Below are 22,982 nucleotides of genomic sequence, written 5' to 3'. Positions count from 1 at the left end.
CAGCCAATGACAGCTGATCATGTGACACAACAGAGCCTGTAATCGGCTATTTTTCCTCCTCGTGCTGACTGCGCGAGGAGAAAAAAAAAAGCCGATCACTGGCGGCCGTGATCGGGACATCAGTCCCGATCACGGCCAGCTTATCAGTGCCCACCTGCCCCCTGCCAGTGCCACCCAAATAATAAAAAGTGCCCCCCATCAGTGCCCACAGTGCCACCCATCAGTGCCCACAATCTGCCTCAACAGTGCTGCACCCCAGTGCCACATATCAGTGCCCATCAGTGCCACCTATCAGTGCCCATCAGTCCCATCTATCAGTGGTACCTATAAGTACCCCTTAGTGCCACCCATCTGTGCCATCTTATCTGTGTCTATTGGTACCGCCTTAACTGTGCCTATCAGCGCCCACCAGTGGCGCCTCATCAGCGCATTTCAATGAAGGAGAAAAATGACCTGTTTGCAAAATTCTATAACAAACTATTAAACATGAGTTTTTTTGGGGGGGGGGGGGGGTTTGCATCTTTTTTTGTAAAACTCCCAGCTGTAATTAAATACTACTAAAAGAAAGCTCTATTTGTGGGAAAAAAATGATAAAAATTTCATTTTGGGTACAGTGTTATATGGCCGCGCAATTGTCATTCAAAGTGCATCAGCGCTGAAAATTGGTCTGGGCAGGAGGGGAGTTTAAGTGCCCAGTAAGCAAGTGGTTAAAACCATAGTATCACTAGTAGTTGGAAGAAATAACTTTTTAGCTGTATTTCGTGTTTGGTTAACTCTAGGACTTCTGACATGGTTTCAAAATGTTGTTTTTATTTTTTTACATTTTGGGAAGCTAAATTCTCCTGAACTAGTTGAAGAGAAGAGCTCTAATTTTTAAAATGGGGACTAATCCACTTTTAATGCTGCACAGCCTATTCTGTTTTTTATACATTTACTATGGCCCCACTGTATTTAGGTCTTTTTTTCACTTGGGTGCAAATCTGACCAAATGTATAATATTTTACATTGAATATTAATGTTAAAGTGGAGGGCCACCCTGAAAAAAAAAATACATTAAAAATGAGAAAAAAATCTTTAAAAAAAATGAACATTTTTTTTTTTTTTTTTACTTGCCAGAAATGCCTGTTGCTAGGCACATCATCCTAATCTGCCTCTTCCTCCGGAGTTCTTCTGTCTTCTCTCCTCCATGCGGCGTCTTCTGGGTAGTGGGTCGCGCTGTGTTCTGGGAACTGTGTGTCCCAGAACACAGCGTATCCCATTCACAAAGCGCTGCGCGACTCGCGCATGCGCAGTAGGAAACTGGCAGTGAAGCCGCAAGCCTCCACTGACTGTTTCCCTTAGATAGAATGGCGCCGCCGAGGGACAGGTCGGCCTCGGGCGGCCTACATCGCGGGCGCCCTAGACAGGTAAGTCGGCTTATTAAGTCAGCAGTTACAGTGTTTGCAGCTGCTGACTTTTAATTTTTTTTTTTTTTTTTTTAACCAGCCCTCCTCTTTGACAGGAGAGGTTCGGATTGCAATATGTTTTTTACCTTTTTTTGGTCTTCATTTTTTCCTTTTGCTTTTTTCATTTCACTTATTTGGCACAGTCAGGCAGCACATAACATGCATAAAACATGAATACTGACATTATTATTATTATTAATATTGGTACTTGTATAGCGCCATCAATTTATGCAGAGCTTTACATATACATTGTACATTCACATTGGTATACTTTAAAACAATTTTTAAGCTAGCCCTAAAGTCAAACTTCACCTTCACCCGAACATGTTACATGATTCACTGTTTTTTGGGGTGGAACATGTAACCTATTCCAGCATCTGCAGCTCCGCCCACTCTGCCATGTCATTCTATCATTTTCCTGTGGATGAATGCCTACAAGTACTGATGGCTTGTAGTTCTCCATGAACTACCAAAGTGCTGGTGAGCACTCTCGTAGTTCATTGATTCTTCCTGGCGGCAGACAGCTGTCCTGAGAGTCTGCAGGAACCTGAGATTGCACCCACTATCTGCTGATCGTGGGTACAATTCTCTGCAGGCTTCTGGGAACCAAAATAATAAATGTGCACTTTGCACGTTTATTTTTTTTTATTTTTTTCCTCATGGTTTTCTCATTTTAACTTGGTTAATGCTTACTGTGCTGTTAAGCATACGATTTAAGCTGTTTGCTTTTTTGCATCCTCTTTTCTCTGTAGGAATACACTTGCCCCAGGTGTGAATCGGGGTTCATTGAAGAGCTTCCTGAAATGAGGTAAGTACGTTTAAAAAAAAAAAAAGTCAGCTTTTGTTCAAATACAGACCTTTCTAAAGAAAAACTGTGTTTGTAATATCCAGGTTTCCATTGCTTGATTGTAATCTTAATACTGTGGCTAGAGTCCTACAATTTAGGAGTCCTAACTTTACTTGCTAGTCAGTGCCTAAGTAGGTATTGAAAACAGACAGTATGCATTTTTTAGAACGTTTGCAATGGCAATCCACGTTTTTCTCAAGACAGGCTTATTATAGTTTTGTCCAAATCCACATCAGACTAACTGGAAGTTTCCATAATTGCTCTACAATGGATCTTCTTTCTCAGGATTAGTACTTACAGGAGTTCTAATATGAAACTTCTAAGTATATGATATAACCTGCAGTATTTCTGTGATCTTTATCATGTACATTTCATAATTGTTCCATTTTAATATTACATTCTATCCAATGCCCCAGAGCATACAATTGATATTCGGTGTTGGTGTGATGAGCTACAGGGACAAATAGACCCATCCTTGCTTAAAAATGTTAATTGACACAACTTACATTTAAACTTCACCTGTTTTGGAGCAAATTTGATTGGTCAGCGGCGGCACAGAGAAAAGCCCTGCAAAAAAACGGGGATGGAAAATCCCCAGATCGCTACACTGATTGCGTGGGTATACAGCTTCTCACCCATGGAAGTAAGGTCAGCGCAGGCAAGGAGGTTGGGGAAGTGGGTTTTAGGGTGTTCACCTTTTTTCCAAAAAAGTGAACTTGCACTCACAAAAAAAGTGGCTTCTCTACCCCCTACTGTTCGCTGGATAATGAAGAAAAGAGGTTGCACTGTGAGTAGTGTGCTATTCTGCTAAGACAGTAGCTCATATGCATTAAGTATTTCAGAAAGGGCTTGTTGTGAGTGTGAACATAGAGCAACTTGCAAAAAATAGCTATTCATGCCAAAATGGTAAATCTGGCTTTTACAGGAACGCAGAAAATATTAGCACTACTTCTGGGACAGATCAAAACAGACATCCCTTTGAGGTAAATATGCATGCAATAGTCAACTGTTTTTTTTTTTTTTTGTTTTTGTTTTGTTTTTTGTTTGTTTTTTTCTTCTACTAATACAATTTCTATCTAAAGAGCCTAGAGTCCACCCAGTTCACATTACCTCCTGGTTATGGCCAAGTTACTTTTGGGATATTCAATGAGGGCCTAGAGTTCCCCATATTTGGAGCAACTGGAGCAAGTGAAGAGGGTCGCGAAGCGGAAAACAGAAGAGAACAACAGTCGCGGCAAAGATACAGCGCAAGACAACCACGTGCTAGACTGAGTACAAGGCGCTCTACGGGAAGGCATGAGGGTGTGCCTACCTTAGAAGGGTGAGGAGGAGCTGAGCAGAGTTAGGTATGGGGATGGGGTAGTAGCATTTGGCCTATATCTCTATTTTTTTTATTTATTTTTTTATAAGACATGATTTGCTTTTGGTGGTATTATGTCTGCATATGCAACTAACTTTTCTTAGGAATCCTTGAGATAATGCATTAAAATATCCCAGGTCTATAAAGAATTGGGGGAAAAAAAATTCCCAGGTCCCAAGATGAAACTAATTTTGCTTTTAAATTTTCTAGACTTAACGGGACAAATCATAGGCTGCCCTTGCTTAACTCTCCTCACTTGCTGACCGGCTCCAGTACATATACCTCGGCAGTTTAAAGATGGATATCTCGGTAATGACAGAAGCTGCTGCCACAACCGAGGTATCCATCTTTTGAGCCAGCGGTCCTGATTACGATAATTGTGCTCTCTGTGGCGGATTTGCCACAAGATCACCATTACTGGCTGTCGGAGAGAGGCCATCCGTCACGCCCTCTGCCGCTTACCGGCGCCATCAGTGGAGGCGATTGGTACCTATCCATGGCTGGGTATGGAGACGAGTGAGGGGAAGATGGCCTCCACCCATCTCCATACTATAGCAGGGCGGAAGCGACGTCAAAACGTCACTTCCACCCATACGTCTTAAAGTGACATTTTTCTGTTGTCATATTTTTATTTTATTTTTTTTATTTTTTTTTTTATGACAAAATTTTTGAATTTTTTTTAACTTTTTTTTTTTTTTTTTTTTTTTTTTTTTTTTTTGCATTCAAGTCCAAATATGAGATCTGAGAACTTTTTGACCCCAGATCTCATATTTAAGAGGACCTGTCATGCTTTTTTCTACTACAAGGGATGTTTACATTTCTTGCAATAGGAATAAAAGTGGCCCTTTTTTTTTTTTTTTACGCGCCCCAGCCCGACTAGCTCGCATGCAGAAGGGAATGCGCCCGTGAGTAGCGCCCGCATATGAAAAAGGTCAAACCACACATGAGGTATCGCTGCAGTTAGTGCGAGAGCAATAATTCTAGCCATAGATCTCCCCTGTAACTCAAAACATGCAACCTGTAGAATTTTTTTAACCGTCTCCTATGGAGATTTTTAAGGGTAAAAGTTTGACGCCATTCCACGAGCGGGTGCAATTTTGAAGCGTGACCTGTTGGGTATCGATTTACTCGGCGCAACATTATCTTTCATAATTTAAAAAACAATTGGGCAAACTTCACTGTTTATTTTTTATTCAAAAAAGTCAATTTTTTCCCAGAAGAGTGCGCTTGTAAGACTGCTGCGTAAATACAGCGTGACAAGAAGTATTGCAATGACCGCCATTTTTTTTTCTCTAGGGTGTTAGAAAAAAAAATGTATAATGTTTGGGGGTTCTAAGTAATTTTCTAGCAAAAAAAATGTTTTAACTTGTAAACAGTCTGAAAAAGGCCTTTACGAGGTTAAAACTTGCTTTACTGACCTGATCCAGAGTTCTCATTTCCCACTAACTTCACTAGATAAACAAATGTTCTAGAGGCAACCAGATAACTGACATTCCAAAAAAAAAAAAGGAATAATAATATAGGCAGCCTTTGTTCAGAACACAGATCTGGTCTGTATATATCTAACCAAATCCTGTGCACAGAGGTAGTTGTAAACTGTTGCCTCTCATGGCAGAGGTCCTTGGCAATTCCTAAATAACACCTGTAAAAAAACAAAGCCAAACTGTAAAAATCAACTTGACCTCATTCTACCTTTGCCCATTGCCTGGAACTATTTGTTTGGTTGTCAGCTTGTAGAATTAAAAAAAATAGTTTCAGCCATTTGGGAAAGGAGGAAAGATATTGCTGTATCCTGGCAGACAAAAAAACGTACGTCTGAAGGTAAAGTCGATTCTTTTTTTTACACAAATCTTTCTCTGTTCCTATCTAGGGATTTCTAGAGAGCTGTGACAAAGATTACAACATTCTCTATGTACATGTACTGTCAGATTTTTCTACTGTGCCCTGAGGGACTTTGTTTTATGGATAATAAGCATCCAAAGGTTATATTGCTGCCTAGAGCAGAAATGGACACTGTAGGCATGTAGAAACTGAAGACCAAACCTAGAGGCCCCAACTTCTCACACTTGCTCAGTTACACTTGGAGCTGCATGCTTGTGCAGAGATTGCATTAGAAAAATGTTGGTCTGTGTAAGGGCACAACAATTTTGTTTGTGCCCTGTTTACATTAAAAGGCAGGAGGAAGCAACTGCAGAGAACTGCTGTGGTAATATGTGCCCACATCGATCTGCAGCTCTCATGCTTTCTGTGGGTGAATGAAATGTTTGCATTACCTTTTTCATTTTAACTTTCTTTTAGTGCTGGTTCACACTTATGCGCTGCGACTTCAGTAAAAATTCAAAGCGGTACATGGTGCAAATTTGCATTGGGATTTTCTGCTTCCTGTGCGATTTTCAATGCTAATTTGTGAGGGGAGTGGTCACATCTAGAGTGAATGTAGGCTTCCTCTCTGCTATGTTTTTTTGCTTGAACTGTAAGATTTTCCTACTATTAATAGCTGATTCAGGCCAGATATTGGAAATCCTGAAGTCTCTTCCTTGCCAACGAGCACAGGTGTTTTCAGTTCAACTAATGGTGTACCATCTGTGGTGTTATCTCATTCTGCTCTTACATTCATTCTGACTCAGCAAGGAATCAAATAACTGGTCTAAGCTAAAAGCAGAGTGTCAAGACCAGCGGTGTGGCACCAAATCGCAGCACAATTCTGCCATGATTGTAGCCCAACGAATTGTGGTAAAATCGCGCAAACTGAATTGCGGGACACTCAAAATAAGTTCTTGGGCGTCAGGGCTCCCGGGATTCTGTTTGCGCAATTTCACCCCAATTCGTCGGGTGCAGAATTGTGCCACAATTCGGTGCCAAAGTAACGGCAATCACAAGGGTGTCCTGCGATTTTTGCCTCGCAAAATGGAACACCATGGTTTGAATGAAGCCTGAGAGATTTTTCCTTCTCAGGTACGGCTGTAGCTATAGGCATAGAGTATGCAGGGGATAGTTCTTCTGTGGTGATGAGGATGTGGTGTTTTTTTTTTTTTTTTTTTTTTTTTTTTTTTTTTTAGGAATTCCGCTACTTTATACTTGGGGCTCTGTTTACTTCTAGCAGCTGGGCAATATATGCTCAGAACACATTTGAATTTCTTGCCATCATGCAATCCCAGTCAGGAATTTTTTATTCTTCTTTTTTTTTTTTTTTTGATTCAGCTTTCTTTGCTGTGCGTGCACAGTTTTCTGTTTTCTGCACATGACTTTAGAGGTAACCCTGTGATAGCCCACAGAAAGAGAGGCTGAGGCTCTTGGTGACCTCTCTTTGCAAATTTGTTTAGCAAAAAAATAAAAACCGCAGAGGTGATCAAATACCAACAAAGGAAAGCTCTATTTGTGTGAACAAAATGATAAAAATTTCATATGCGTACAGTGTTGCATGACCACGCAATTGTCATTCAAAAAGTGGCAATGCTGAAAGCTGAAAATTGGCTTGGGCAGGAAGGGTGGAAATTGCCTAATATTGAAGTGGTTAAAAAGTGAAGAATCTGGACTCTCACAAGCGGTTTCTGAAGCAGAGTGGTGTGATGACAATGGTCTTCTTCTATTGAATACAGACAGATTGTTCATTAAAAAATTAACCTATTCTCTATTCTGATCAGAGTCTATACAATGTGCTATCTGGTGTGAGATTTTCCAGCCAATTTGTACTTGTATGTATGTGTTTTATCTTATTAATTGTACCACATGAAAACTGAAATACATTGCGAGCACCACACAAGCCCTCTGTACCCATATAGGGGAACATTTCTGTGATAGTGGCAAGCTTAAGGCATGCAATATATCGCATGCCTCCAGGCACTTTTGTGCGGTGTACGGGGCCGAGATGAGATCATTCAATTTTTATGGGACCAAAGTGGGCGATGCACAAGAAATTGTTAAAGCAGGAGGTCTGGTGAATATTTGAGGTGCAGACCCATGCTCCCAGTGGTTTGAACCACAGACGGGATGTGGACCTGTACCCTCAGATGTACAGTGACTTGAAAAGGTATTCATACACCTTGAAATTTTCAACATTTTGTCATATTACAACCAAAAACGTGAATGTATTTTATTGGGATTTTATGTGATCGACCAACACAAAGTGGCACATAATTGTGAAGTGGAAAGAAAATGATAAATGTTTTTCAACATTTTTCACAAATATGTGAAAATGTGTGGAGTGCATTGGTATTCAGCCCTCCTGAGTCAATACATTGTAGAACCACTTTTCTTTGCAAGTCTTTTTGGGGATGTCTCTACCAGCTTTGCACATCTAGGGAGTGACATTTTTGCCCATTCTTCTTTGCAAAACGGCTCAAGCTCTGTTAGATTGATTGCAGAGTGTCGGTCTGTCTGTGAACAGCAATTTTCAAGTCTTGCCACAGATTCTCAATTGGGTTTAGGTCTAGACTTTGACTGGGCCATTCTAATGCATGAATATGCTTTGCTCTAAATTCCATTGTAGTTCTGGCTATATGTTTAGGGTCCTTGTCCTGCTGGAAGGTGAACCTCCGCCTCAGTCTTTTGCAGACTCGGACAAATTGATTGCCCTGTATTTGGCTCCATCCATAAACTCTGACCAGCTTCCCTGTCGCTGCTGAAAAAAAGCATCCCCACAACATGGTGCTGCCATCATCATATTTCAGGTTGATGTGCAGTATTTGTTTTCTGCCACACATATTGTTTTGCTTATAGGCCAAAATGTTCTCATCTGACCAGAGCACCTTCTTCCACATGTTTGCTGTGTCCCCCACATGGCTTCCTGCAAACGGGACATCTTATGGCTTTCTTTCAACAATGGTTTTCTTCTTGCCACTCTTCCATAAAGGCCAGATTTGTGAAGTGCATGACTAATAGTTATCCTGTGGACAGAATCTCCCACCTGAGCTGTGGATCGCTGCAGCTCCTCCAGCGTTACCATGGGCCTCTTGGTTGCTTCTCTGATTAATGCTCTCCTTGCCTGGCCTGTCAGTTTAGGTGGACAGCCATGTCTTGGTAGGTTTGCATTGACTTAACATTTTTGGATGAGTCTCCTGAAAAAATGGACATCTCTCTCTCTCCCCCCCCCCCCCCCCCCCCAGTATCCAGGTTAAATAAGGTAACCTCGATTCCAGTGGAAGGCACTCCTGCCGACAGAAGGGCCGAGGGCCTCAGTATCAGCAGTAGTGCTATGTCACCTGATTTGGCTGAAATGCTGGTCTGTGGACCATCTAAGAAAGCACCGGCGGACTTGCCCTTCCAGGGAGAGAGGCTCTTTGGAGCCTTAAGAATGTAACTATGGGTAAGAGCACGTTACTTCCACAGTCCAGTAAAGGAAAGGAGCCACGGTGTAGGCAAGGGCCCTTCTTTTCTGCTCAGAAGCTGATTTTTCGTCCGCCTGGGTCGGACAGATATAGTTGTTATGGCAGCAGCTAGTTCGGCTACAAGATAAAAGTGGTCTCTGCGGCAGATTCACCGTGAGATCACTTTTATCGGTGGGGGGAGAGGGGTCGTCATCCCCCAACCCCCCCCCCCACACCTCACCGCGATCCGGTGCCTCTGCCGCTTATCGGAGGCAAGTAAGGGGAAGATGGCCCCCACCTGTCTCCATGCCATGCCATGGCAGGGCGGAAGCGACGTCAAAAATTCACTTCCCATACTTCTTAAAGGCGCATTTTTTTTATGTATTTTTTTTTTTTTTTTTTTTTGAGTTTAAATCCAAATATGAGATCTAAGGGTGGGGTTGGTCCTAATGGCTATAACCCCTCTCACTGCATCCAACAGCTCAGTTTTTTTTCTGCCTAGTGTAGGAGCAGGACTTGGCTCTCCGTGGGACCATTGGTCCTGGGAATTTTTTCTTTTTTCTGCATTTTTGATTCCTGTGTTCTACAATAAACAGCCGGGCTGGGTGACAGGCAGGATAATTTAGTTCCTTGTAGTCTCCCCAGCCTGGCCGTCGAGTGTGAGCAGGCCCTAGCTACACGCTGGGCCTGCTCACAACATGCCCCATCTACTCCAGGGGTGGCCGGTGAGCTATATGGGGCACACACATGACCGGGCTACTGCTGTCTGTCAGTGTGCCGTGGCCAGCAGCCGCCCCATACTGCTCCGGTGATGGGTCGGTCTGAGGAATGAGTAAAGCAGTCCCTGCAAGAGGGCTAAGTATGGTTCCACCTGTCTCGACAGGATGGAGCAGCTGGGCATTCCCTGGGAGGTCGACTAGGGGGTCTCTCGCTCTCCCTTCCCTCCCGGTCTCTTCCCTCCCCTGTCTCGAGCTCCTTTCTTGCCCCCCCCCCCCCGTCTCGGCCATTTTCTAGTAGCCTCAGGTAGTTTTGCCTCTAGCAGGCGTAACAGCCCAATGGCTAAGAGTGGAGCTGTGTCGGTTGGTGAATTACAGAGAAAAGGATTTTACGGTGAGTACAAAAAATCCCATTTTCTCTGTGGTTCACCGACTGACACAGCACCCTCCCCTCCTATTTTTTGTTATACTGCTTGTTGATGTACTGAAGCTGCAAGAGGCAGGCTGGGTGGTTGTTACCCAAGGGACTGCCCCTTGCATGGAACTAGAAAGTTCTAGTTTTGTTATAACATGTTAACATGTTCTGCCTAGTCCTCTCCTGAAGGTGGCGTAACAACCCGATGGTCTAAGAAAGGAGCTGTGTCAGTCGGTGAACTACAGAGAAAAGGATTTTACAGTGAGTGCAAAAAATCCTATTTTCTTTTAAGTTCATTGAAGGACACAGCACCCACCCCTCCTATTTATCTTTTGTACTGCTTTTGACGACCTGAGCTGCTGGATGCACTGTGAGGGGTTACAGCCCGTAGGACCGCCCCCCTACTGTGCAAGTGTTGCTGCTTTTAACACTTTCTGCCTAGCCCTCTCCTAAAGGGGCAATATAACCCTAAGGTCATGAAGAGGATTTTATGGTGACTCCAAAATTCCATTTATTTTTATTTTTTTTTTATTTTTTTTAAACGCGCCCCATCCCACAAGCTCACGTGCAGAAGCGAATGCTTAGGTGAGTAGCACCCGCATATAAAAAAGGCGTTCAAACCACACGTGTGAGGTATCGCTGCGATCGATAGAGCGAGAGCAATAATTCTAGCCCTGGGTCTCCTCTAACAAAAAAACATGCAACCGGTAGAATTTTTTAAATGTCGCCTATGGAGATTTTTAAGGTTAAAAGTTTGTCGCCATTCAACGAGCAGGCACAATTTTGAAGCATGACATGTTTGGTATCAATTTACTCGGCGTAACATTATCTTTCACAGTATAAAAAAAATTGGGCTAACTTTGCTGTTTTTATTTTTTAATTCAAAAAAGTGTATTTTGTAAGAACGCTGCACAAATCTGGTGTGACAAAGTATTGCTACGACCACCATTTTATTCTCTAGGGTGTGAAAATAAAAATGTATAATGTTTGGGGGTTCTAAGTAATTTTGTAGAAAAAAAAAAAACTTGTAAACATAGAGTCTGAAAAAGAGGCCCGGTCCTTAAGTGGTTAACAAACCTCTGAGGGCTTCACAGAACAGCTATATTTATACTGAGATTAAACCTACACACAAGTGGACTCTGTTTACTAATTAGGTGACTTCTGAAGGCAATTGGTTCCCCTAGATTTTATTTAGGAGTATCAGAGTAAAGGGGGCTGAATACAAATGCACACTACGCTTTTCACATATTTGTAAAAAAAAATGTTGAAAGCCATTTATCATTTTCCTTCCACTTCACTATTCTGTGCCTCTTTTGTGTTGGTCTATCACAGAAACTCCCATAATAAACCCACATAAACCACCTTGTCTTCCAGTGAAGTGTGTGTGTGTGTGTGTGTGTGTGTGTGTGTGTGTGTGTGTGTGTGTGTGTGTGTGTATGCGCATTATTTGTTTCTAATTTGCAAGAAATGTGTTTTTCTTTTGTTTGTCACTGAGAAATGTTATTGTACCCTCCATAGGGTTAACACATCTAGGGGTTAACATGCAGTTTCAAGTAGTGATGCACCGAAATTTCGGCCGCCGCAACATATCGGCCGAAAATGCCCTTTTCGCCAATTTGCCGAAAGAGAAAAACGGCCGATAATGGAGCCGAAAATGGGGCGTGGCGGGGGCGGGGCTTCATCCCCCCGCCCCTGGTGACGCCCGTCATGGGGGGTGTATAGCGCAGGAGAGCCACCTCCGCCGCCTGTTTGATCACAGCTTGGGGAACATCGCAGCTTTCATTTCAATAGCTGTGTGTTCCCGGCCGCGCGCCGTCACACGCAGCCCCTCCCCCTTATCCGGGCACTTAGATAGACAGATCATCCGCAGGATTGGACGGATGATCTGTCTATCAAAGTGCCCGGACAAGGGGGAGGGGCTGTGTGTGACGGTGCGGCCAGGAACACACAGCTATTGAAATGAAAGCTGTGATGTTCCCGGCGCTGTTATCAAACAGGCGGCGGAGGCGGCTCTCTTCCCTGCACACCCTGTACCATGTCCCCAGTGTCTGACCACCTCCTGTACCATGTCCCCAGTCTCTGACCACCTGTACCATGTCCCCAGTCTCTGACCACCTGTACCATGTCCCCAGTCTCTGACCACCTCCTGTATAAAAATATTTTTTAAAAACAGTCATTTTCGGTATCGGTGCTGTTTCGGTATCGGTTTCGGTTTTCGGCCTAGTGTATGTTTCATTTTCGGTATCGGTGCTGTTTCGGTATCGGTTTCGGTTTTCGGCCTAGTGTATTTTTCATTTTCGGTATCTGTTTCGGCATCAAAAAACCCATTCCCTAGTTTCAAGTTTGCCTACCCTGGGAGAATTGGTAATATCTAGTATATACCATTTTTAAAGACAACATAAGTGAGCAGGAAAAAAAAACGCATACCGTATTTATTGCCGTATAACTCTCACCCACAAATTTCCCTTGATTTTAAGCGGAAAAAAGTGTGTTATACGCCGACAAATACGGTGTGTATGTATGTATATATACACAGTGCCTTGCGGAAGTATTCGGCCCCCTTGACCTTTTCAACCTTTTGCCACATTTCAGGCTTCAAACAAAGATATAAAATTTAAATTTTTTGTGAAGAATCACCAACAAGTGGGACACAATTGTGAAGTGGAACGAAATCTATTGGATTTTTGAAACTTTTAACTAATAAAAAAAATGAAAAGTGGGGCGTGCAAAATTATTCGGCCCCCATTGCATTAATACTTTGTAGAGCCACCTTTTGCTGCGATTACAGCTGCAAGTCACTTGGGGTATGTCTATCAGTTTTGCACATCGAGAGACTGAAATTCTTGCCCATTCTTCCTTGCAAAACAGCTCGAGCTCAGTGAGGTTGGATGGAGAGCGTTTGTGAACAGCAGTTTTCTGCTCTTTCCACAGATTCTCGATTGGATTCAGGTCTGGACTTTGACTTGGCCATTCTAACACCTGGATACGTTTTATTTGTGAACCATTCCTTTGTAGATTTTGCTGTATGTTTGGGATCATTGTCTTGTTGGAAGATAAATCTCCGTCCCAGTTTCAGGTCTTTTGCAGACTCCAACAGGTTTTCATCCAGAATGGTCCTGTATTTGGCTGCATCCATCTTCCCCTCAATTTTAACCATCTTCCCTGTCGCTGCTGAAGAAAAGCAGGCCCAAACCATGATGCTGCCACCCCCATGTTTGACAGTGGGGATGGTGTTTTGAGGGTGATGAGCTGTGTTGCTTTTACGCCAAACATATCGTTTTGCATTGTGGGCAAAAAGTTCGATTTTGGTTTCATCTGACCAGAGCACCTTCTTCCATGTGTTTGGTGTGTCTCCCAGGTGGCTTGTGGCAAACTATAGACGAGACTTTTTATGGATATCTTTGAGAAGTGGCTTTCTTCTTGCCACTCTTCCATAAAGGCCAGATTTGTGCAGTGTACGACTGATTGTTGTCCTATGGACAGACTCTCCCACCTCAGCTGTAGTTCTCTGCAGTTCATCCAGAGTGATCATGGGCCTCTTGGCTGCATCTCTGATCAGTCTTCTCCTTGTCTGAGCTGAAAGTTTAGAGGGACGGCCAGGTCTTGGTAGATTTGCAGTGGTCTGATACTCCTTCCATTTCAAAATGATCGCTTGCACAGTGCTCCTTGGGATGTTTAAAGCTTGGGAAATCTTTTTGTATCCAAATCCAGCTTTAAACTTCTCCACAACAGTATTATGGACCTGCCTGGTTTGTTCATGATGCTCTCTGCGCTTTCAACAGAACCCTGAGAGTATCACAGAGCAGGTGCATTTATACAGAGACTTGATTACACACAGGTGGATTCTATTTATCACCATCAGTCATTTAGGACAACATTGGATCATTCAGAGATCCTCGCTGAACTTCTGGAGTGTTTGCTGCACTGAAAGTAAAGGGCCCGAATAATTTTGCACGCACCACTTTTCAGTTTTTTATTTGCTAACAAAGTTGAAATTATCCAATAGATTTCGTTCCACTTCACAATTGTGTCCCACTTGTTGGTGATTCTTCCCAAAAAGTTTAAATTTTATATCTTTATGTTTGAAGCCTGAAATGTGGCAAAAGGTTGAAAAGTTCAAGGGGGCCGAATACTTACGCAAGGCACTGTGTATGTGTGTGTATATATATATATATATATAATGTGTGTGTGTATATGTGTGTGTGTGTATGTGTGTGTGTATGTATATATGTGTATATATGTGTGTGTATATATATATATATATACACTACCGTTCAAAAGTTTGGGGTCACATTGAAATGTCCTTATTTTTGAAGGAAAAGCACTGTACTTTTCAATGAAGCTAACTTTAAACTAGTCCTAACTTTAAACAAATATACTCTATACATTGCTAATGTGGTAAATGACTATTCTAACTGCAAATGTCTAGTTTTTGGTGCAATATCTACATAGGTGTATAGAGGCCCATTTTCAGCAACTATCACTCCAGTGTTCTAATGGTACAATGTGTTTGCTCATTGGCTCAGAAGGCTAATTGATGATTAGCAAACCCTTGTGCAATCATGTTCACACATCTAAAAACAGTCTAGCTCCTTCCAGAAGCTACAAAACTGACCTTCCTGTGAGCAGATTGAGTTTCTGGAGCATCACATTTGTGGGGTCAATTAAACGCTCAAAATGGCCAGAAAAAGAGAACTTTCATCTGAAACTCGACAGTCTATTCTTGTTCTTAGAAATGAAGGCTATTCCATGCGAGAAATTGCAAAGAAATTGAAGATTTCCTACAACGGTGTGTACTACTCCCTTCAGAGGACAGCACAAACAGGCTCTAACCAGAGTAGAAAAAGAAGTGGGAGGCCGCGTTGCACAACTAAGCAAGAAGATAAGCACATTAGAGTCTCTAGTTTGAGAAACAGACACCTCACAGGTCCCCAACTGGCATCTTCATTAAATAGTACCCGCAAAACACCAGTGTCAACATCTACAGTGAAGAGGCGGCTGCGGGATTTTGGGCTTCAGGGCAGAGTGGCAAAGAAAAAGCCATATCTGAGACTGGCCAATAAAAGAAAAAGATTAAGATGGGCAAAAGAACACAGACATTGGACAGAGGAAGACTGGAAAAAAGTGTTGTGGACGGATGAATCCAAGTTTGAGGTGTTTGGATCACAAAGAAGAACGTTTGTGAGACGCAGAACAAATGAAAAGATGCTGGAAGAATGCCTGACGCCATCTGTTAAGCATGGTGGAGGTAATGTGATGGTCTGGGGTTGCTTTGGTGCTGGTAAGGTGGGAGCTTTGTACAGGGTAAAAGGGATTCTGAATAAGGAAGGCTATCACTCCATTTTGCAACGCCATGCCATACCCAGCGGACAGCGCTTGATTGGAGCCAATTTCATCCTACAACAGGACAATGACCCTAAACACACCTCCAAATTGTGCAAGAACTATTTACAGCAGAAGCAGGCAGCTGGTATTCTATCGGTAATGGAGTGGCCAGCACAGTCACCAGATCTGAACCCCATTGAGCTGTTGTGGGAGCAGCTTGACCGTATGGTACGCCAGAAGTGCCCATCCAACCAATCCAACTTGTGGGAGCTGCTTCTAGAAGCGTGGGGTGCAATTTCTCCAGCTTACCTCAATAAATTAACAGCTAGAATGCCAAAGGTGTGCAATGCCGTAATTGCTGCAAAAGGAGGATTCTTTGACGAAAGCAAAGTTTGATGTAAAAACAATGTTATTTCAAATACAAATCATTATTTCTAACCTTGTCAATGTCTTGACTCTATTTTCTATTCATTTCACAACGTATGGTGGTGAATAAGTGTGACTTTTCATGGAAAACACAAAATTGTTTGGGTGACCCCAAACTTTTGAACGGTAGTGTATGTGTGTGTGTGTGTGTGTGTGTGTGTGTGTGTGTGTGTGTAATATATATATTTATATATTATTTCTTATGGGATTCATATTCATCTGTAGGCTATAACAGAATGGCACAATCCTAAAACAAAACATAGCAACAAGTAAACAAATGACACAACCCCCTTTTTTAAATGTCTGCAAACTGTGCAGTACTGCATATTGCCCCCTTTAGCATCAATGACTGTGTCATGCAAAGTCATCTTCCATGAACCAATGACAGAATATATGGAATGTGGAGGCTCTTTAAGAACCAATTTAAAGAACTAGGCTGCAATTTGAAGGGAAGGACCTCCAAGGTGATATTCTCTGAAATATCACTTGTGCCATGTGCAACACAGGAATGGCAGGGGGAGATTAGAGAGCTGAATACATGGCTAAAGACCTGATGTTAAGAGGTGATTTGGGTTTTTAGAGCACCGGGCTGACTTTTTACTGGGGTGCAAACTATATGCTAAATATGATTTGCATCTAAATGGAAGGGGGTCTACTGTGCTGGGGGAGAGGTTTATGGGAAGGCTGGAGGAGTATTTAAACTAGGAATTTGGGGGAGGGCGGAGGGTGAACTTGGATTATAATGGGTCAGACAAGGGTCAGCCCCTATTGGTGGGTGGAATATGGAAAGTTGGGAGGAGGGCTATGGCAGATGATATAAAGGTTCCTATGTTACAAACGACCATTGTAAATGGTACTTTTTGTACTAAAATAAATGTGACAATGAATTAAAGTGCTTGTTCACCAATTCCAGAAGTCTGCCAGGCAAAATAGGTGAGTTGGAAGCTCTGGTGCACGAGGAGAACCATGATCAAAAAAGGTATTGCTGAATCTTGGCTTCATTCTTCTCATGACTGGGCTATTAAAATTCCTGAATATGCTTTCTATTGGAAAGAAAGGGGTAAACAGAAGGGTGGTCGTGTCTGTCTCTATATGAGAAGTGATCTCCAAGCGAGTGTTGAAAGAGAACCTAGTTGATGAAGATGTGATGAGTCTGAAGCATTATGGGTTGAACTGTACATTGGTGTGTGTACTACAAAGTTTATCATTGGAGTTCGTTATAGACCTCTCAGTGTTAATGAGGAGGTGGAGACTCAGCTCCTTGCACAGATGGAATAGGCTGCAAGGGCTGGAAGAGTGATGACGATAATAATGGGAGATTTTAACTACCCGGAACTTGATTGGAGTATTGGCACTGCTGGAACAGTTAAAGGGCAAAAATGTATAAACCTATTACAAGACAATTTTATGGTCTTTTATTGAGTCCCCCGACTGGGAATGACGCTCTGCTAGACCTGTTTATCTCAAACCATGTAGAGCTTATTGCCAATATTCATATAAAAGAACATCTGGGTAGCAGTGACCATACCCTGGTTTCATTTAAAGTAAGCAACAAATGCATACGGCAAAGATTAAAAACGCTTCACTTTAACCACTTGCTTACTGGGCACTTAAACACCCTTCCTGCCCAGACCAATTTTCAGCTTTCGGTGCTCTCACACTTTGACAATTACTCAGTCATGCAACACTGTACCCAAATGAATTTTTTGTCCTTTTTTTCTCAAAAATAGAGCTTTCTTTTTGTGGTATTTGATCACCTCTGCGCTGTAAACGAAAAAATACCGAAAATTTTGAAAAAAAAACGCATATTTCTTTGTTTCTGTGACAAAATTATGCAAATTATTCATTTTTCTTCATAAATTTTGGCCACAATTTATACTGCTACATATCTTTGGTAAAAATAACCCAAATTAGTGGATATTATTTGGTCTTTGTGAAAGTTAGAGAGTCTACAAGCTGTGGTGCGACTCATACAAAATTGATCACATCTGATGTTCTGTGGCCATCTCTCATTTATTGCAACCCGAACAAGTCAGGAAAGTACAAATACCCCCCCAAATGACCCCTTTTTGGAAAGTAGACATTCCAAGGTATTTAGTAAGATGCATGGTGAGCTTTTTGATGTGGTCATTTTTTTTCCCCCACAATTCTTTGCAAAATTAAGATTTTTTTTTCATTTTTTTTCCACAAAATTGTCATTGTAATAGGTTTTTTCTCACATGGCATGTGTATACCACAAATGACACCCCCCAAAAAAATCTGCTACTCCTCCTGAGTATTACAATACCACATGTGTGGGACTTTTTCACAGCCTGGCCACATAGAGGCCCAACATGCAGGGAGCACCATCACCTGTTCTAGGAGCATAAATTAAACATCTAATTTGTTGATTACCTATTACACTTTTGAAGGCCCTGGAGCACCAGGACAATGATATGTGGCACTGATACGTGGCACCGATGACAGATGGCACTAATACTTGGCACTGATGACAGATGGCACTGATAAGTTGCATTGATGGCACGTGACACTGATAAGTGGCATTGATGGCACGTGACACTGATACGTGGCACTAATATGTGGCACTTATACGTGGCACTGATGACAGATGGCACTGACAGGTGGCACTGGGGGCAGATGGCACTGGGGGAGGATGGCACATTCCCCCCCCCCCCCACTTACGGCCACTGCAGCCATTCATCTCTCCCTCCTCACATGCTGTCTGTGTGAGGGAGAGCGGCGCTGAGAGATGATCTCATATGCTTACGTATGAGATCATCTCTCATTAGTTAGGCCGATCGCGCTGTAAACGGCCGCTGTGATTGGCCGTTTACAGAGATCTGTGACTGGCTGTGACAGAGCTTCCTCGATGCGCGCTCCCGGGAGCGCGCATTGCTGAAGTAAACAGGAGGACGTCCAGGGACGGCCTCCCGGCAGATAGCGTCCGCTCTGTAGCTGTCTTTCGGCTATAGGGCGGGCGCGAAGCGGTTAAGAGAGCTAATTTTACTAAATACCTTCTTCAGCTCTGTGTATACACAAGGAGCATGGGGTGGTATTGGCACAGCCCCAAATGATCTATAATGGCTCAAAAGTGAAATGGCTCAGAAATATTTAGACAGAATAAAGGTGGATAAAGCATCTGGACCAGATTGCATCCACCCACAGATCCTAAGAGTTGAGCTCTGTCATTTCAAAGCCATTATTTCTAGGGTTTTGTTAATGACTGGAATGGTACCACTGGTTTGGCGTAGTGCCAATGTGATGCCCATATTTAAAAGGGATCAAAGTCTTTACCAAGTAACTAAAGACCTGTTACTTCTATAGTCGGGAAGATACTAGAGAGTTTAATAAAAGACCACATAGATAGGTTCTTGCTGGGAAAAAAAATATTTAAAGCAGCAGATGGCATGGATTCATGAAAGACACAAGCTGTCACACACCTGATTTCTTTTTCTGAGGAGGTAAGTAAAATCTTGGACTGAGGGGTAACTGTGGACGTGTGTTATACTTGGATTTTGCAAAAGCATTGGACACAGTTGCCCACACCTGACTACAAGTCAGTGTACAAGTCCATCCCCACGTGCCAAGGTTCTAGGTGTAGTCCTGGACTTTGAACTCTCCTTTAAGCACCACGTCCAATCACTGTCCAAATCATGCCGCCTCAACATCTCCAAAATATGCCCCTTTCTAACCAATGACGCAAAAAAGCTCTTCACTCGCTGACTACTGCAACTCCCTTCTCATTGGCTGACTTCTACGTAGTCTATCACCTCTTCAATCCATCATGAATGCTGGTGCCAGACTCATCCACCTTATCAATCGCTCTGTCTGCCACCTCTCTATCAATCCCTCCACTGGATTCTGTTCGGCCAAAGAATTACATTTAAAATATATATGTGTGTGTGTGTGCCATCATTTTGGCTAGGTGGGTCCCTGAGTTAACAACATTACAGGTGGTCCCTGGGTTACGAACACAATGGGGACGGTAGGTTTGTTAAGTGGATTGCAAATCAGAACAGTGCATATTTAAGTGCAACTTCAGCCTGTTCCAGGATGTGGGATGTTCTGGGCATGCAGTCATGTTATTTGGGGCTCTTCTGGCCATGCAGTACTGCAGTGTGGGATGTGTCCGGCACTGCAAGATGGCTGCTCAGCGGTATCCAGAACTAGCATGGAGCACAAGCGGCCGAGGTCCATTCGTAAGTAGGAGTCGATCGTAACTCGGGTGTTTGGAACTCGGGGACTGCCTGTATCCTCCTGAGAAGATCAATTTGATTTTACACAAAGATGAGGTTGCTTTGAGACTAAGGACCTTCTTTTTGCTCAGGGTGGTTTCTGCTTTTCTTTTTAAGGATATGGTGTAACCTTTTGCATCTAGCTCTAGTTTACCCAAAAGGGATCTCTTGCTAGGGTTGTCCTGATACTAGTATCTGTGCCGATACTGAGCATTTTTTTTTCTTTTTCATCAGTACTGCGACTTGTGACATGACGTTAATTTAATAAAACAAATCGATATCGGCGAGTACGGGGGGGGGGGGGGAATAAATATTGATACTTGTACTCAAACCTAAAAAAGTGGTATCGGGACAACCCTACTGAAAGCCAAAGTGGGTTCAAAAGGTTGATGCGCAGGCCTATGAGTTTGGAGAGATGATGTCTTTTTTTTTTTTTTTTTTTTCCATTAAAGACCACTCCACCAGAGCATCGTGTACTTTAATTTTTTTTTTTTTTTTGACAGCCCCCCCCCCCCAAAAAAAGGAACAAAACCGCGATATGGTAATAAATATATAAAACTAGATAAGGTGAAAGGTGCTGCCGTCCCTATACCTCACACCTCTCAAAGGAGGCCGTGAGCTGCGACTGTTGTAAAGACATATATAGTGAGGGACCCAGGCGCTACCTGTAATAAATGTATTTCTAGGCAAGTATATCCTAGATGGCTGGGAAACGCTAAGTTTTAGTGTTGGCTCCTAATTGTTAGTATACTACAAGGGAAGCAGAAGCAACCTCAAAAACACCAGTAGTAGAGGTAATCAAAAAGAAATGGAAAAGGGAATTGCAGGAAAAAATATAAATGTAAATATCTGATAAATAGTGACACTCATCAGCATTAACCCAATATAAATGGTGAAAAACCCTATCCTACTAGGAAGCACTAGACCCACTAAATGAAAATTCTACAATCCATGGTCATAAATTCTCTAAACAGTAGTGGAATCCGTGGCGTATCTACATCAATGTTTGTAGTACACTGAGGAAAATTCCAAAATATACAAGATACAAACGAAAATTAGATATGTGCAAATATAAACAAGTGCAAAATAGTGCAGTAGGGTGGTAGCTGAAAAAAATATGTACCTCAAATGTGACCAGAGAAGTCAATATTAGTGGTATCCTTTGGCCTAGCACATATTATAGTCATGACTTCTCTGGTCACATTTGAGGTACATATTTTCCTCAGTGTACTACAAACATTGATGTAGATACGCCACGGATTGCACTACTGTTTAGAGAATTTATGACCATGGATTGTAGAATTTTCATTTAGTTGGTCTAGTGCTTCCTAGTGGAATAGGGTTTTTCACCATTTCACAATTTTCATCTGCTTCCCGGGTACTGTACTTGGTTATTGTACTTCCGGTTCAGCATTGTGCTCCCTGCTCCATATCTAGAACTAGATATGGAGCTAGAACGCTGGCAAAGCGCCACTGCAGCGGTGCTTTGTGTGCGATTGCGGCCCTTTGCCAGCGTTCTAGCGGCCGCTAGCAGGGCAGTTTTAACCCCCGCTAGCGGCCGAAAAAGGGTTAAAATTGCACACAAAGCACCGCTGCAGTGGCCCTTTGCCAGCGTTCTAGCGGCCGCTAGCAGGGCAGTTTTAACCCCCGCTAGCGGCCAAAATAGGGTTAAAATTGCACACAAAGCACCGCTGCAGTGGCCCTTTGCCAGTGTTCTAGCGGCCGCTAGCAGGGCAGTTTTAACCCCCGCTAGTGGCCGAAATAGGGTTAAAATTGCACACAAAGCACCGCTGCAGCGGCCCTTTGCCAGCATTCTAGCGGCCGCTAGCAGGGCGGTTTTAACCCCCGTTAGCGGCTGGAAAAGGGTTAATGCAGCGGTGCTTTGTGTGCGATTTTAACCCTTTTTCGGCCGCTAGTGGGGGTTAAAACCGCCCTGCTAGCGGCCGCTAGAACGCTGGCAAAGCGCCGCTGCAGCGGTGCGTTGTGTGTGATTTTGACCCTTTTTCGGCCGCTAGCGGGGGTTAAAACCGCCCTGCTATCGGCCGCTAGAACGCTGGCAAAGCGCCGCTGCAGCGGTGCTTTGTGTGCGATTTTAACCCTTTTCCGGTCGCTAGCATGGATCTCTAGTATCATACAGACAGGGGTACTCCTTCACCATTCTTATGAAGCTCTCTTGATCTAGGAGACATACTGTCTCATCCAGTTCTCCTTCCATATTGCTGGTCTCCATTTGAGCTAAAAATGGTGATCTGTGCACTTCCTGTGTATTTTTTTTATGTCATTTATGTAATTTCCTTATGTAAATTATATTTTCTCCTGAGCAGATACAGCGACAAAACGCCCATAGAAATGCTCGTTGTTGCACTAAACGCTTGAATCGAGCGTTTCCATTAGTTTCTATGGGAATAAAAAAAGCCCGATTCGCGCGACAAAAAAGGGTCCGGAACTTGTTTGAGCTTCAGGCGTAGGGCTTCAGGCGACTTGGAGTGGAGATGTGAACCATCTCCATTGAGAATAATAGATTTTTTTCCCAGCGTTTTGTAGCTTCAGGCGTCAAGCTACAAAACGCTCAGGTGTGAATGGGGTTTCAGAGCGCATGTGCCACTGATGTCAGCAGCTGCATGCAAGGCTCATGAATAGCTCCTAAACCGTACAGGTAAAAATGTGCTAAAAGGGGTATACGACCACCTTAAGGGGTCTCTTAATTGGGAATACTGTGCTCCTGAGTGGGGTATATTTTTATTTGTAAAATAATCAGTTGGGCTACGGGACACTGGACAATGATTTGTATATTTAGTTTTACAGAATGGTTTGGTTTGTTTTTTTTACACAACTGTTAAGAAATAGTAAAATTTTATATTAAAAGCGGCTTCTATTAGATATTTTTGTGTCTTTCTTTCATTGTTA

At 42.8% G+C, this 22,982-nt stretch overlaps 1 protein-coding gene across 1 annotated transcript in view; it reads left to right on the top strand.

Annotated features, from left to right (window-relative positions):
* RNF126 (ring finger protein 126) overlaps nt 1-22,982 on the top strand; it is a 126,950-nt gene that overhangs the window by 60,395 nt on the left and 43,573 nt on the right. Inside the window, exons 2-4 of the mRNA XM_077475630.1 lie at nt 2,198-2,253; nt 3,218-3,275; nt 3,375-3,613. Coding sequence (XP_077331756.1) covers nt 2,198-2,253; nt 3,218-3,275; nt 3,375-3,613 — 353 coding nt within the window. The remainder of the gene's footprint in view (nt 1-2,197; nt 2,254-3,217; nt 3,276-3,374; nt 3,614-22,982) is intronic.

This window comes from Lithobates pipiens, unplaced genomic scaffold (genome assembly GCF_037356315.1).
Source record: "Lithobates pipiens isolate NorthernLeopardFrog02 unplaced genomic scaffold, aLitPip1_a1.2 Scaffold_13, whole genome shotgun sequence".
Taxonomy (NCBI): domain Eukaryota; kingdom Metazoa; phylum Chordata; class Amphibia; order Anura; family Ranidae; genus Lithobates; species Lithobates pipiens.
This window is presented reverse-complemented; position numbering and strand designations above follow the sequence as displayed.